This window comes from Hipposideros armiger, unplaced genomic scaffold (assembly GCF_001890085.2).
Source record: "Hipposideros armiger isolate ML-2016 unplaced genomic scaffold, ASM189008v1 scaffold_522, whole genome shotgun sequence".
Classification (NCBI taxonomy): Eukaryota; Metazoa; Chordata; class Mammalia; order Chiroptera; family Hipposideridae; genus Hipposideros; species Hipposideros armiger.
Window position 1 is genome coordinate 1,544 of NW_017731872.1, and position 14,609 is coordinate 16,152.

Genomic DNA, 14,609 nt, shown 5'->3' on the forward strand with positions numbered 1-14,609 from the left:
GAGGTTAACAGGGACTGTCACTAACATTTTATAGATAAGAAAGTCAAATTCTGAAAGAAAAAATTGCTTGCTCAAAATTACATAGCTAGAAAGACACACACCACAAACTATAGATAGAACTTATATTTTTTGGTTCAAATCAAATCCCACTCCTTCATATAATATTGAACAGTACACCAAAAATCCTCACAATATAAAAATATTAAGTTCTTGCCTATTTTTAGAGCTAATTTGGAAAAAATTATCTCTACTTCCAAAGTAAGGATGATGCAACAGCTCCTGAAAAGAACACCACACATACATAATTCAGGGATGCTGCCCTCCTATTTCATGTTATTCTTGAAATTCCTGCAAGGAACACATAGAAGTATGTGGAAATTTCTTAAATTTCACAATCAGAATTTTGTATATTTTAATTATTAAAAATTAATAATCCTATTTATACAAGTAACAAAGCAATTAATTCATTATTAATCTTACTGAAACACTGTTTCCAAGTCCCTATTTTTTTCTCTGTACTAACGCAGCTCCATAGGAGTCCAAAATATTTAAATGATTTCATTATTACACATTAGAGTGGATTATAGGGAAAAAAATGAACTTAAACTGAATCATAGCTAACTCAATTTCACAAATAACACAAGAAAAATTTTAAACTATTATTAAGCTAATCTTTATAACACACCCTTATATTTTAAAAATATGGACAAAGTAAATGACTATTCTTCACCTTTTACTCTTCCTAAATATAAGAGATGTATACCTCCTCTCAACACCTTCTTATACAGGACTGCAAAGCTGCTTTACTAAGAAATACTTGAGCATTTCTCTTACCTCTGTTTCTGTACAATGTGAATATCCCAATTTACCTGTAATAAAAATACAAAAAGTTACTTTCAAAGGATTTTAGTTTTTAAGAGCTTTCTTAAAGCATCCTATCACAAAGATGGAAAACACATACAAATTAGAAACATGCAACCATTATCTTTCAGACAAGTTAAAATGTTATATATTTTTCCTGTTTTGATAGTTGAAAACTCCAGCTCTTATACTCAACTCACTCATCCTGAATATTTAATTCATTCTTCCTGAAAGTATCCAGGGCAGCAAATAACCAAAATGCTATTATATAAAGAAAGTGCAAAGTTGAAAAAGAAAATGTGTAAAGAATATCCCATTCCCATCCCCCAATTAAAGGCAAACAATGGCACTTTGCTCTTGCTTAATCTAGACTGTCTGCAAAAATTACTAAAATATAATAGACTTCACAAAAAAACAAAAACATCTGACTATTAATAGATGTCCAAAAAGCTTGTTCATGTTTGAAATAAATGCTTAAATAAAGGAAAATGTAGTTTATGTCAAATAAGTTTAAAGAACCCTGTATTGAAGCATTCTGTAAAATAAGGGTATAGTGTTTATTGACAAAGGCAGAATTTTTCAGGCAGGATGTAAGGAGATGGTGGTTGTTTTTCAGGCATCTTCACTGCCATTTCATAGGTTGGTAAAACATACTGTGGAGGTGCTTCAAAGGCAGGATACATGGCAATCTCTGGCATGTTTCTGTTGTTGATGTATTATAGCGGTTCCAAACACAGTTGATTAGATAACCCTTAAAAATGATGACTAAGGCAAAGAACACAAGAACAATGAACAGGAGGTAGCTCGAGTCCAATGCCAGGGGGTCATCTTTATAGAGTAAATCAGGTAATTGATCCAGATGTTCTTTGACTCTTGGCAAATAAGTTGACAGAACTGATGGCAACCAGGCAACTGAGAACGAAGTAAAAAAGCCAGTAACAAAAGAATTGAATAAGCCAATCCACTTGATAAGAAATGTGCGAGCACTGAACTGATTATAAACATAAGAACAGAGACAGCAAAAACAACAGGCATTATCAGCCATTCTCTCAGACGAGTAATAATTGCCAATGACTTCATAGAGAATGTTGACAACTGTCACTGAGTTTGGATGAGTTACCTCCACAGTCACCAAAATTGCCATCAATAGGTTTACCACCATGTACAAGGTCCCCAGGATGATTGTCCCGCCGCCGCAGCAGCTGGGTATTGTGAAAGCGGTCAGCTGCAGCTCCGCTTGAAAGTCATGGACACCATTGGAGATCTCGGCGGGCCTTGTTCTTGGCTGGGCCCCTGACAAAGGCTTTCCGCCCAGTGGTTGAACCCCGATAGTTCTGTCACCGAATCCAAAACCACAAATGACTGTTTTCAACTCTGCCCCCAGCTCAGGCCCCAGCCAGCAACTTTGCACCTGCGCACTGAGGCCATTTTAGCTTTTTTTTTTATCATTGATAAAACCATTTGTGCTACTCCTGCCATGGCTTCATTGTATTTATGAAAAATCAACGCAAATAAAAGATGCTAAAATTATCAAATATTCTATTGATGCAACATGACTTTTCCGACAACCCAACAGAAGGTCTTGATTAGAGATTTAAACTTCCATAGGCCCATAAGAAAATAATAAAGAAAAATATGGGAAGAAAGTGCTCAATTGTAATACAGCTAAAACACATACACATATTTAACATGCATATATACAAATTAATGAAAGTAAAATAAAAATACTTTCAGAGTCTTGCTTTCTTTTTAAAATACTTCAAAATACTTCTTGAAAGCACCTTTTAAAATACTTTGAAATATCTTTAAAAATCTCTAAAAGATTTCCCCCCAAATATATTTCCAGTTTAAAGGTACAGTGATCATTTCAATGAAAGCAGAAATGTTCTAAACTCTTATTCTTTAAAAAGTGATTTTTAAAAATATATTATACAAACCTATATAACCCAGTAATTCTTCCAACAGAAGATCACTTAAAGAATAACTGAATATTTGGCTACACCAACATTAATATTTTCTCTACATCACTGAGACAATACTAAGGAACATGTACAATTATATATTTCTGTCAACTTGGATGATTAAACATATTTTTTAAGATGTTTTTATTAGGGAATTGGAACAGTGTTGGGGAATTGGGGAAGCGCAACAGCCAAGTTGTTGTCCTTCAATCTTAGTTGTGGAGGGCGCAGCTAGCTCAGCTCCAAAGTCCATTTGCCATGTGGCTGCTTAGCTCAAGGTGCCCATGTTAATCTTAATTGCAGGTGGGTATAGTCCACCATCCCATGCAGGAGTCGAACCAGCAACCTTGTTGTTAGGAGCACGAGCTCTCACCAGCTGAGCCATCCTCAGCAGCAGCTCAGCTCAGGTGCAGCTCACTGGCCTATGTGGGAATTGAACCGGCCTATGTGGGAATTGAACCGGCCTATGTGGGAATTGAACCGACGACACTGTTGCTCAGAGCTTGCACTCAAACAACTGAGCCACTTGGCCGGCCCTAAACATACTTTTTAATTTAAAAAAAACAACACAGCTATTTTAAAGGAGAATCTTTTATTAAATAATTTTAACAGAAAGAATAGCTAACATTTATATTGGGTTCTAAAAATTTTAATTTCCCCAGTCTACACTTCTCAAATTTCATTGTCCTAAATTCAAATATGCATTTACCCCCACCTTTTTCCCTCCACCAACACTAGCCTTCTTCTTATTTCCTTCTTCTCTACAGCCTACTACCCCCGCACCTAACCCAAAGTGGTTTATCTATCAGTCTATGATTTTTTTAATGCTTAGCTAGAATTTATACACCTTACAGTCTATACCACCAAAAATATCATAATGATTTTTTATATGCCTCTCAACTCTTAAAATGAAAATAAAAGTTGAAACCCACAATTTCTGATGGCCTAAGGATCCTGATGTGAAACAGTAGCTGAAATTGAGACCAGAAGAAAAAAGGAACCTTTGGTTCTGTGAATTAAAAATGACTTATAAGTGATAAAGATTACATGTATAGATAAAATGAGTTCAATATATATGGGTTTAGGTACTAGGGTTTGATATATAACCTATTTATATATTCACTTATTGTTATATAATATTATATACTACAAAGTTATATATATATCATATATTATCTTTATATATGACTTCTCAAGACATTTGGGCTTTTAGTAGATTAATTATACCTGACTCCTATAAAAATGGTAATTTAACTTAGGAAAGAACTGTGGACAGGAATACCTCAAAGAAGGGCACAGACTACCTCTCAGCAAACATTTACTGAGTTTCTACTCTGTTTAGATGGAAGAAGAGAGTCAGGGAGAGAAAAATATGGTATCAAGCACGACAAGCTTAAACAGTGAATACCCTCTTTAAGAGTACGTGGATGTACGAGGTCTGATCACAAAATATGGTGAATGTTGCTGCCAAGTGCCATCCAACAGAAAGGCAGGGATCTTTAATACCGGAAGCGGCACGTCAAACCCTAGTAACTGTGTGACAACTTTCAACTTGTTCGGTGCAGTCAGTTGGGTGTGAGCTATGGTTGAGGGAAGGTGTATTTTAAAGTATGCCGTAAATCATGGATAACAAGCAATGCATTAACATTAGATGGGTAAATGGTTTCATCCTCCGTCATGACAATACTCCGTGTCACACATTGCTACTGGTATGGCAATTTCTGTCAAATAAAAACATTACGGGGTGTCCTTATCCACCTTATTCACTGGAATTGGCACCGTGTGCCTTCTGGCTCTTTCCCAAAGTCAAAACGACCATGAAAGGAAAACATTTGAATCGATTCAGGTCATCGAAGCAGCCATGACAGTGCAACTAAAGACACTCATGAAAGAGGACTTCCAGAACTGCTTCAGATAGTGGCAAGAATAATGGGATAAGTGTGTTCGAGTTGAGGGGAAGTATTCAGACTGAGGGGGATTAAAGGCGTTTGTCTTTTAATGTAAAAAAATTTTTTTAATGTAAGCATTCACGATATTTTTTTTAAATCACACCTCGTAGTTTCTTTCTTAAAGCCATTCTAAAGCAATTTATAAGAAGACAACAGTTTTTCTATTTCCTGGGAACTTGTCTAGTAAATCTTAAGAACATATCAGGTATTTCAGAAAGAGTTAAAAGAAGGGTCTAAAACACAGCCTTGATTCTTAAACATTATTAATATGCTCACTCCTTTTGAGAAACACTGAAGTTCTGCCTTCCTTTGCAAATCATCTAGTACTTTGATGTTGAAATATTTTGAAACTTGATGTTTAAATACCATTTCAGATATTTCCTTTTATTTTACATCATCACATAGTTAACCTAGCATTCTATTTAAACTCAACCTAATAAAAATCAATCAAGTTATTTTATTGAAAGGACAATTCACTGTATTTAATAATTAAAATCTTGGTTAGATCTACCATCAGCTTAGGTTACTGAATTGTACAAAGTGAACCCATAGAATTCTAGGGCTTAGAGGGATTCCTTAGGTCTGGTTCTATAAAGTGAGGTGGCCAGTCTTTAATGTAAGACTCGAAAGTTGTCAAATGAAAATCATGTGGGGCTTTTTCTTAGCTGTTAGCAGTTTCCAACTTTTAAATCAAGGAATGCATTTCCCCATTTTCCCGTATTATAAATGGTAGGTACAACACTCCTGCAATCCCTTCCTCTAACCCCCTGACCCCTGAAAGTGGGAATACAGGAACAGGATAAACACATCTACACCAACACTCATGATAGGGGGGTCAGGAGCCTTGGAGTCTACTTTTCACTCTGTCATTTTTTCTTTTTTTAAAGACTTTATTGGGGAATTGGAGAAGGGGAACAGCCAAGTTGTTGTCCTTCAATCTTAGTTGTGAAGGGCACAGCTAGCTCAGCTCCCAAGTCCTGTCGCCATCCAATGGCCTGTAGGCAGCTGGAACCACTCAGCTCAAGGTGCCATGTTCAATCTTAGTTGCAAGTGGGGGTAGCCCACCATCCCATGCGGGAGTGGAACTGGCAACCTTGTTGTTAAGAGTATGAGCTCTCACCAGCTGAGCCAACCTGCCACCTGTTGGCAGCTCAGTGGCAGCTCAGCTCAGGCGCAGCTCACTGTCCCATGTGGGAATCAAACCGGCAACCCTGTTGCTCAGAGCTTCCGCTCTTAACCAACTGAACCACTTGGCCAGCCCTCACTCTGCCATTTTGTACAAGTCATTTGACTCATCAGGTTCAGATTACTCATCTATAAAATTAATGGATTGGGCAAGATCATTTCCAAAGTTCCTTTAAGCTCTGCTGTCATGTAATTGGGATTTTTCTGACTCTTGGGTCAGAGTCTGGGCAGGGATTTGGGTGGCAGAGTAGTGTAGGTGGTCAGGCACTTCATACTTAACCACCTTTCCATATTTTCATAACTTAGTCACCAGTTCAAACTGAATAACCAAAAGTGGTTGTGCACTCTCACAAAAATTTTTGGTACTCTTACAGGAAAGCATTTTGTTTTATAATAGAGGTTATTGAAAAAATTTATTTCATAGGACTCATGCCATATTGACATCACTCTACCATTCTTTGAGCACTTTATTACTTTCTGATGCAAAAAGATGTTCCAGCTTATCTTATAATTTCCCTGTCCCAGCCCTGGAGTCAGCCAATTTCCTAAGGAGTCCTGGTTCCTCTGAGGGGGAATGGGCTAGGTGCACCTTTGCAAAATGGATTTTTGTTGCTTCTCCCTTTTTGGAAGGGCAGAGCTAGGAAATACATGGGTTTTTTTGAAGTTGTGTAATACAAGCAGTCCTAATACAAAATGTCTGTCATAAAGAACTAAGACAACTCTGTCATCTTCAGCAGACATTTTAAATCCTAAATGTTGATAATCAGATAACTCCATTCAGCAGCCCTGCTCAATAAATTACCAGGGAGAAGATTTCAGTGAACGCACCCTAGTAGGGCCACTCAGAGCCTTGGATGTTCAGGATTAGACCTTATACATGTCTAATATATATATTAGACCTTATATATATTAGACCTCTGAAATGGCCTCACCTCAGTGGAATCACCAATTCTGATGAACCACAAAACTATTTGGTAGATATTGAGGCACAGTTTCAGAAAAAAATTCATAGATGTTTATATAGATGAATACTTTTAAATTAAGGTAGTTAGCAGTCTTTGGAGTAGAAATTTCAGCATATGACTGATTATCACAGTCACATTATCAGTATGATTCAAATTAGCTGAATAAGGAAAAGTAAATTATGTCCACTAAAAAGACACAGAATCCCTTCAATTTTTAGGACGAGTAAGTAGTTCTCGGAATTACTCTCCAAATTTATCTTATGTGTTCAAACTCTGGGCAATGTTTAGGCTCATCTGATCATGTGAAAGTATGTTCTTTTTCATGCTGAAATTGAAAGACAGCAATAGATATACCCTGTCCTCCTGCCAGCTTCCCTCTGGCCCCCTCATTCATTCAATAAATATTTGTTGAACATCTACTAAAAACTATTGGTAAGTATTGATGATATATTGTGAACAAGCCAGACATGGTCCTTGCCCCATAGGGCTTACTTTTTAGTGAACACAGACCCCAAAAAAATCATATAAAATAATTATAACTGGTAATAAATGCTATTAAGGACAGAAAAGGGAGAGAAAGAAAATGACAGAAATGACTCAATTCGGGGTAGTCAGGCAAGACTCCTTGAGAAGATAACATTTAAATAGAAATCTTAAGTTGGGTAGCAGTGAACTGCAGAGCTGTTAGTTCCAGAACCAGGACTAAGCGTCTATCTCGTAAGGCCCTGAAAGCAGTTGGTAGGTAGGTAGCAGGGACAGATCACACAGGCCTTTAAGAACAGTATAAGGCATTCGGATTTGATGAAAAGCTACAGGAGGATATTAAGCAAGAGCGTGAGCTGATTCAAGGTAGGTTTCCAGGTCAGTCCTGGAAAAAATACTCCTTCATCTCTTCATTCATATACAATATGTCTATGATAGAGATTCCAAGGAGAATACAGGCCCTCCTCAGAACCTGATTCTCCATTCTTGAGATCATCTGACACCCGTGTTCCCCAAGCTTTCAGCTTCAAGTCACCTTTGCCATAAAGCTCAAGTTTATCCCAATTCTGAAACGTGGATTTCTGTTTTATTTTTGAGACCCAGTATGTACTTTGTACCCTTAATTCTGTAACTCAATCCCTTATCTTAAAAAAAAGGAAAGCAAGCAAGCCTTGGCTTATTACTGCCAGTCACCTTCCTGGGGACTAGAGTCTAGACCTTGGACCTAATACCAGTGACTAAAACCAACTACCACCTTCCCCAGCACAGACCACTTACTGGCTCTTTTCTATAGCTATTGTCTACCCCTTCTGATTCTGCTTGCTCATCAGGTGAGCAAGTCCTACAACTAGGCTTCTAGGAGGCTGATTGCTTTACAGAACTAACATCCCTGGTTTCTGTCTCTCCATGAAGTTTGGTCTTACCACCATTACCACCCCACCCCAATCTAGGAGTAAGTTTGGTGCAGACCTCAAGCCCTCCTGACCTATTCCATGCACTACAGTAACCAACTTATAACTGACCCTGTTAAAAAACGAAAGTTTTAAAAATAAGTTTTCTTAATTATTAGTGTTATTTTTCTTTCTATTCAGTGACCTTAGTTAACTAAGCATTATATCATCTCATAGAATATCATTAAATGTCAAGTATTTGCCAATGAAAAATAATTTCTTCAGTTTCACCATAACTTTTTTCAACAAAACTCAAATATTACCTTTATTTTATGTAATTTGACAAAACTCAAAGCTTGTATAGTAAATAGGTTTCCCCCTCTTGGGCCAATTCTAATTGGATGGTAGTGGTTGTCTACAATGCTACCTTCAGAAGAGTTGGGAGGTGTCCGTGACCTTTTAGCAACATTTGCCACAGGAATAGAAGGGAGTCACAGTGTTGAAGCCACATTTCTGACACTCCTGTGCTAGAGGACAGGATGATGGAAGTTGAGGTTCTTTAACAGTATGGATCTGAATTTAAATTTTTCTCATGTAATATTAATTCAAACATTAATTGCACTTAAATATCATGAGACCTCAAAAATACACTGAGATCACAGACTATATCACATTTCTCAAGAACAAGGAGAATTTGGAGAGGAATCTCTCCAAACTAAACCATAAAAAGAGGTCTACTAGCAAATGCCAATCCCAAATGGTCTCATATTTCCTATCCATTGAAGAATTCTGGCTTTCATGCATTTTATACACACCTCTGTCTATTCTTAAGACTCTCTTCTGCCACTGTGACATCTAAGCATGTATGAGACCACCCTAGCCAAGAGGTACGTGCAAGAGAGGTATCTCAGGTACTTCTATCCCCAAACTCAAGCTCCTTTAGATAGAGCACCATAATGGCCATCCATATCCACTTATCCAAATATGTTACTTACCCTTTATCAAGATTGGGTATATATGATTTAAATTATAAAAACTACCTAAGCACACATGTTTAGCTGTTTAACCTTTACTATATACATATTCAAGAAACACCTTTCTGTAGCTAACTTCATAAGTTATACATTTTTATTATAAATGAGTAAAACCCTAAGTTCTTTAAATTAGAAATAAAACGTATCATTAATCACAAAAGAAGGTCAGAGTTAGGGAGCAGCTATCATTAAACAAATCTTTAATGAACTTTAATCATTCCCCACCAATAAAATTTAATTTTATACACATCAGGAAATAAATAGGTCAACTGTTTCATCTAAGCTATGTTTTATCTTACAAGTCTCAAATGAAATTGGTTCTAAGAGTTTAGGGGAAAAGTTATATTTACATTTTTTTATTAATGTAAATGAGGCTCCCTTCACTCCCCAAAGGATTTAAAGAGGCTAAATTAAATTATTAAGTGTATATCAAACAAGTTAAAAAGTGGTAAACTTAAGGAAAAGCCAAATTCAAGAATATATAATATTTACATGGAAATTGTTTAAAACTATAAATGGTGGTCAAACACTATTTATCTTGCCCTGACATTCTGCTAGACTCTCCACAGCCCATTACAATCTACGAGGTGTGATAAAAATATATGGTTAATGTTTAAATGTTTAAAAAATTTGTTGCAGTAAAAGACACATTGCCATTAATACCCCTCAAAACACTCCCTCTTGCTTCAAACACACTTATCCCATCGTTCTTGCCGCTTTCTGAAGCAGTTCTGGAAGTCCTTTTTTGGGAGTGTCTTTAGTTGAGTTGTCGATGTCTTTTTTTTTTTTGAATATTAATTATTATAATAACAATGTCATACATCCAGGACAAACCCAGCTGTCCCAAACCAAATGCAAAATCTGTATGTCTGGTAGAGTCCAGTGGGTAGAGGAAGGGGCTGCTCACCTGGACCCCCAGGCTTTACTCATACCTGTTCCCTGAGAAGGGGCTGGCCCCTCCTCCTGCTCCCTGATGAGGCTTGGCACAGGGTGGGGAGGCTGGCACTGCCAACGCCACCCCTGTGTTGGGCATGCCTACACAGGGAAGAGTGGGGAGGCCCACCTTCACCTACTGGCCTGGCCGCAAGGGATGGGTGGGCAAGCCTGTGAGGGACCAAGTGGTGGCAGCTGTGGGGTGTGGCTATGGGGTGTGGCTACTCTGAGCCCCTCTCCACCCCATCCTGGCTCTTCCTACGGGCCTGCCCGTGGCAGGAAGGGGCCAGAGACACTCATGGCACAGACAGGGCATGCAGAGCAGGCCTATTGCATGCTCGGCCCGCCAGGTGCCATGCAGCCAGCCTGAGCTGTTGGACAGCTGTCAGAGGACCGAGTGGGCAGTAGAGTCTGAGGGGCCCCCTTTGGGATGGGCTGATGATTCAGTCTGTGGTGGGGCCTTCTGGGAGGTGGACTCTTGGGCAGGCAGCTGCAGAAATTCTGGAAGCACCAGGTCCTCTTTGCGCAGAAGGCCCCTTTGGTCGTGAGCCCCGCTGCTTTGCACCCGGTTCAGCAGCTCTACCAGGCCTTCAATGTCACAGGTCTGTCGCGTCCCAATGACACTACTGGGCGCCTTGGCCAGCGAGTTGAGGGGCAGTGGAGGGGGATGGGTGGCCTTGTCCCGGGTTCTAGGTGGGACTCCCTGGCTACAGCACGGGGATGTGTCACTGGCTTCTGAAATCTTCGCGCCTGGGAGGGTGTGCAAAACCAGTCTCTAGGCCGCCACCGAGCTCACTAGCTTCTCTAGATCCAGCAGCTGCTGCTCACCTGGCCGGCGCAGCGCCACCTGTTGCGGACTCAGGCCATGCTTCGCCAGGATAGGCTGTAGCGTCTCCTGTACCCGTTTGGTGGGTTTGGCGGAGATCCGCACCACGCGCTGCAGCGCAGCCAACTCGAGCTCGAAGGTGATCCTGTTCTCCAGCCGCACTTCCTGGTCCGCCAGCACTGTGCAGTCCTGATCCAGTACCAGGGCCTTCTGCTCGTTGCCCACCAGATAGATCTTGATGTCAGGTAGAGAGAGGCCACGTTTCTCACAGAGGCCTGCCAGCATGGCTCGGATGGTGAGGCCAGGTCGGGCCAGGGCCAAGGAAGCGGTGACATCGGGCAGGTACACACAGCAGTACTTCCCTAGCCAGCTTTCCTTCTCACCTTCTGAGCTCCCAAGGCTCTTGCGGTGGCTCTCAGATTTGCTGCTGACAAAGGCAAGGAAGCCAAGGTCCAGACTGGCGGAGGAGTTGAGGGAGCCCTGGGACTCTTGTCGCAAGGCCGAATTTGCCGCGGTGCCCGCTAGTTCCCTGCGGAAGGACTTGCGGAGCTGGCGGCCCCCAGGGCCCTCAGCCGGCGGCAGCTGCCCCAACTCCTCCACACCCAGAGGCAGCGACTTCCCGGGCTTCAGCTTCGGCTTCTTTCTGGTGGCATCTGGGCTGCAGAGGCGCAAGAAGCCAGGTTCCGGCAGGGAGCGTCCCTCCGCCTCCGCCAGGAGGCACTCGCGGTACAGCGGCGACTTGACAAAGCGTGCATAGCTGTCGAACTTCATCAAGTTGAAGATCTGAAGCTGCTGTGCCCGGAACATGTCAGGTCGGGGATCGGCCAGCACCTCCTCTCCGAGCCAGGCCTGCCGGTCGATGTTCACCGGGCTCAGTGCCTGGCTGGACAGGAACTCCTGGTAGATGTTGCGGGCCTCCTGAGCTAGCTGGGGCAGGAGGGGTTGTCAATGTCTTGAGTCAATTCAAATGTTTTCCTTTCACGATAATTTAGACATTGGGGAAGAGCCAGGAGGCGCACGGTGCCAGATCCAGTGGATAAGGTGGATGAGGACACCCATAATGTTTTTACTTTACAAAAATTGACATACCAGAAGCAATGTATGACATGGAGCACTGTCATAATGGAAGAGGAGTTAAAGACACTCATGAAAGAGGATTTCCAGAACTGCTTCAGAAAGTGACAAGAGCGATAGGATAAGTGTGTTTGAAGTGAGAGCGGGTATTTTAAGGGGGATTAATGGCAATGTGTCTTTTACTGTAATAAATTATTTTTTTATTTAAACATTCACCATATTTTGTGATCACACCTTGTATGCTAAAAACCTAATGCAGCACCTAAGGTGACTAAGATCTAATGATAGGATGAAGGCTGACACTTCAGATTGTTTCAACCTCAAGAATCATTTTGTGGACTTCCAAGTATATTTATTTAAGACTGTTTTAGAAGTTCTTTATCAATCTTGAACCAAAGTATCTTGAAATATTCATCTTTTTACAAAGGTAAGAAATGGCTCAGTGAAAACATATGTGTGCAGTATGTATGAGTTGACAAAATGCCCTCACATAAATTTCCTCACAACAATTTTGTAAGAAGGACTGCACATAAATTATTTCCATTTTACAGATAAAGACATAGTCAGAGAGGTTACACGGCTTGCCTGCGGTTATAACAAAGTGGTAAGTGCCAGAGCCAAGATGAAAACCACATTTTCTGCAATCCATTCTTATGTTCTTCCCATGTTACCATGTGACATTAAAAAAATTGGTTTGCAACCTTCTAGAAGAGCAAAGGAACTTGGTAGGAATCAACATACTCCACAGGAAAAACATTTTTTCCAGGCCAATTTAATTTCCAACAAGTGTAAGTCATCATCTTCCCACCTTATCCTGCCCCTCCCTGCCTTCCCTATCACCCAGACAGGAAGTCTGAGACCTTTCCAAGATTCCTTCATCAAAAACTAAAGAACCATGTCCTGTTCTGTTTCCTATATCATTCTCAATCTGATTTATCCTCCTCATTCCTATTGCCTTCATGCAGACCTCCATCATCTCCCGTCTGAACAGCCATAATACTCTACTGGTTGGGCAACTTAAAGGCTACCGAGATTTAATGACAGTATGAAATGCCTATGGTGTCTCTGCCCTCAGTTTTACCAGTTCAATCCATGTTCTGCAAAGCTCCCAAAGTTATCTTTCCAAAAAGAGTTATCTGCTTACATCATTTTCATGCTAAAATCCTTACACGGCTCTCCACTGCCTATACAGACTATAAATACAAATTCAATGGTATGGCACAAAAAGTCCTTCATAACCTGATCCCAGCCACCATAACCTCCCCAGCCTGTCTCATTCTCCACCACTCCCACACACATCCTATACTCCAGAAACAGTGGATGCCCACTGCAGAGAAGACAAACCGGTTCAACTTCACGTGTCAACTCCATATAATTGGTAGTGGCTGCCTGAAGCACCCCATTGAGAAGTCTGAAGCTGCTTATAAATTTAGCAGCAAAAATACAATGACTGATTAAGCAGTGTCTGCTTTCGGTATGGGGAAGTAGGTGTTCTTGCCACACTACAATCCATTTACTACTGTCCTTTGAATAGGTATTCCACATTTCTAAACCTTTGTACTTACTGTTGTTTCTGCCTAACACGTCCTTCCTCTTTTAATCCCACTGCTCATCCTTCAAAACTTCCAGAAAAGATCTCTTCTGGGGAACCTGCCTTATATCACACCAAGCAGTCACTCTCTCCTCTGAGCTCACATAGTTTTCTGTGTATGTCTCTATTATTTTGGAATTACTGTACTGTTAGTTTATGTATCATTGATCTTCTTGGAGGTATGGGGGCACTTTATTCCTCTTTGCTATCCTTAACGTCTGGTATAGTGCACTTAGAAGGCATTCAAATACTGGTGAAATCAATAAATGAAATTGTGTAACAGGAGATTCCTCTAAAATGGTATTTTCACTAAAATCCAGGAAGATATGGCCAAGGTGGCTGTTAGTGGTGTTCCACCACTACTCATCACCTCTATTTATAAACAGAGTGACAAAAAAATATATACACATTTTAATAAAGGAAAACTGTATTAAAATTGTGTCCTCGATTGCAACAATGTTGCTAACCTTTTTTGATGTCATAAGAATCATTCATTATGAATTTGTACCAACTGGACAGTTAACCAAGTTTACTATTTGGAAGTGCTGAAAAGTCTGCGTGAAAAAGTTAGACGACTTCAACTTTTCACCAACAATTCATGGCTCTTGCATCATGACAATGCACCAGTTCACATGGCACTGTCTGTGAGGGAGTTTTTAGCCAGTAAACAAATAACTGTATTGGAACACCCTCCCTACTAACCTGATCTGGCCCCCAATGACTTCTTTCTTTACCCAAAGATAAAGGAAATATTGAAAGGAAGACATTTGAATGACATGCAGGACATCAAGGGTAATACGATGATAGCTCTGATGGCCATTCTAGAAAAAGAGTTCCAAAATTGCTTTGAAGGGTGG

At 40.3% G+C, this 14,609-nt stretch overlaps 1 protein-coding gene and 1 pseudogene across 1 annotated transcript; both read right to left on the reverse strand.

The window, feature by feature from the left end:
- Window positions 1-1,418: 1,418 nt before the first annotated feature.
- Window positions 1,419-10,361, reverse strand: LOC109396430 (lysosomal-associated transmembrane protein 4A-like; annotated as a pseudogene).
- A 117-nt stretch (window positions 10,362-10,478) lies between these two features.
- LOC109396431 (regulator of G-protein signaling 14-like) lies at window positions 10,479-13,137 on the reverse strand. The gene is given in 2 exon segments (XM_019668224.1): window positions 10,479-12,014; window positions 12,970-13,137. Coding segments are annotated over 2 exon segments (1,536 nt in total). The 3' UTR covers window positions 10,479-10,646.
- Between the last annotated feature and the right edge of the window lie 1,472 nt (window positions 13,138-14,609).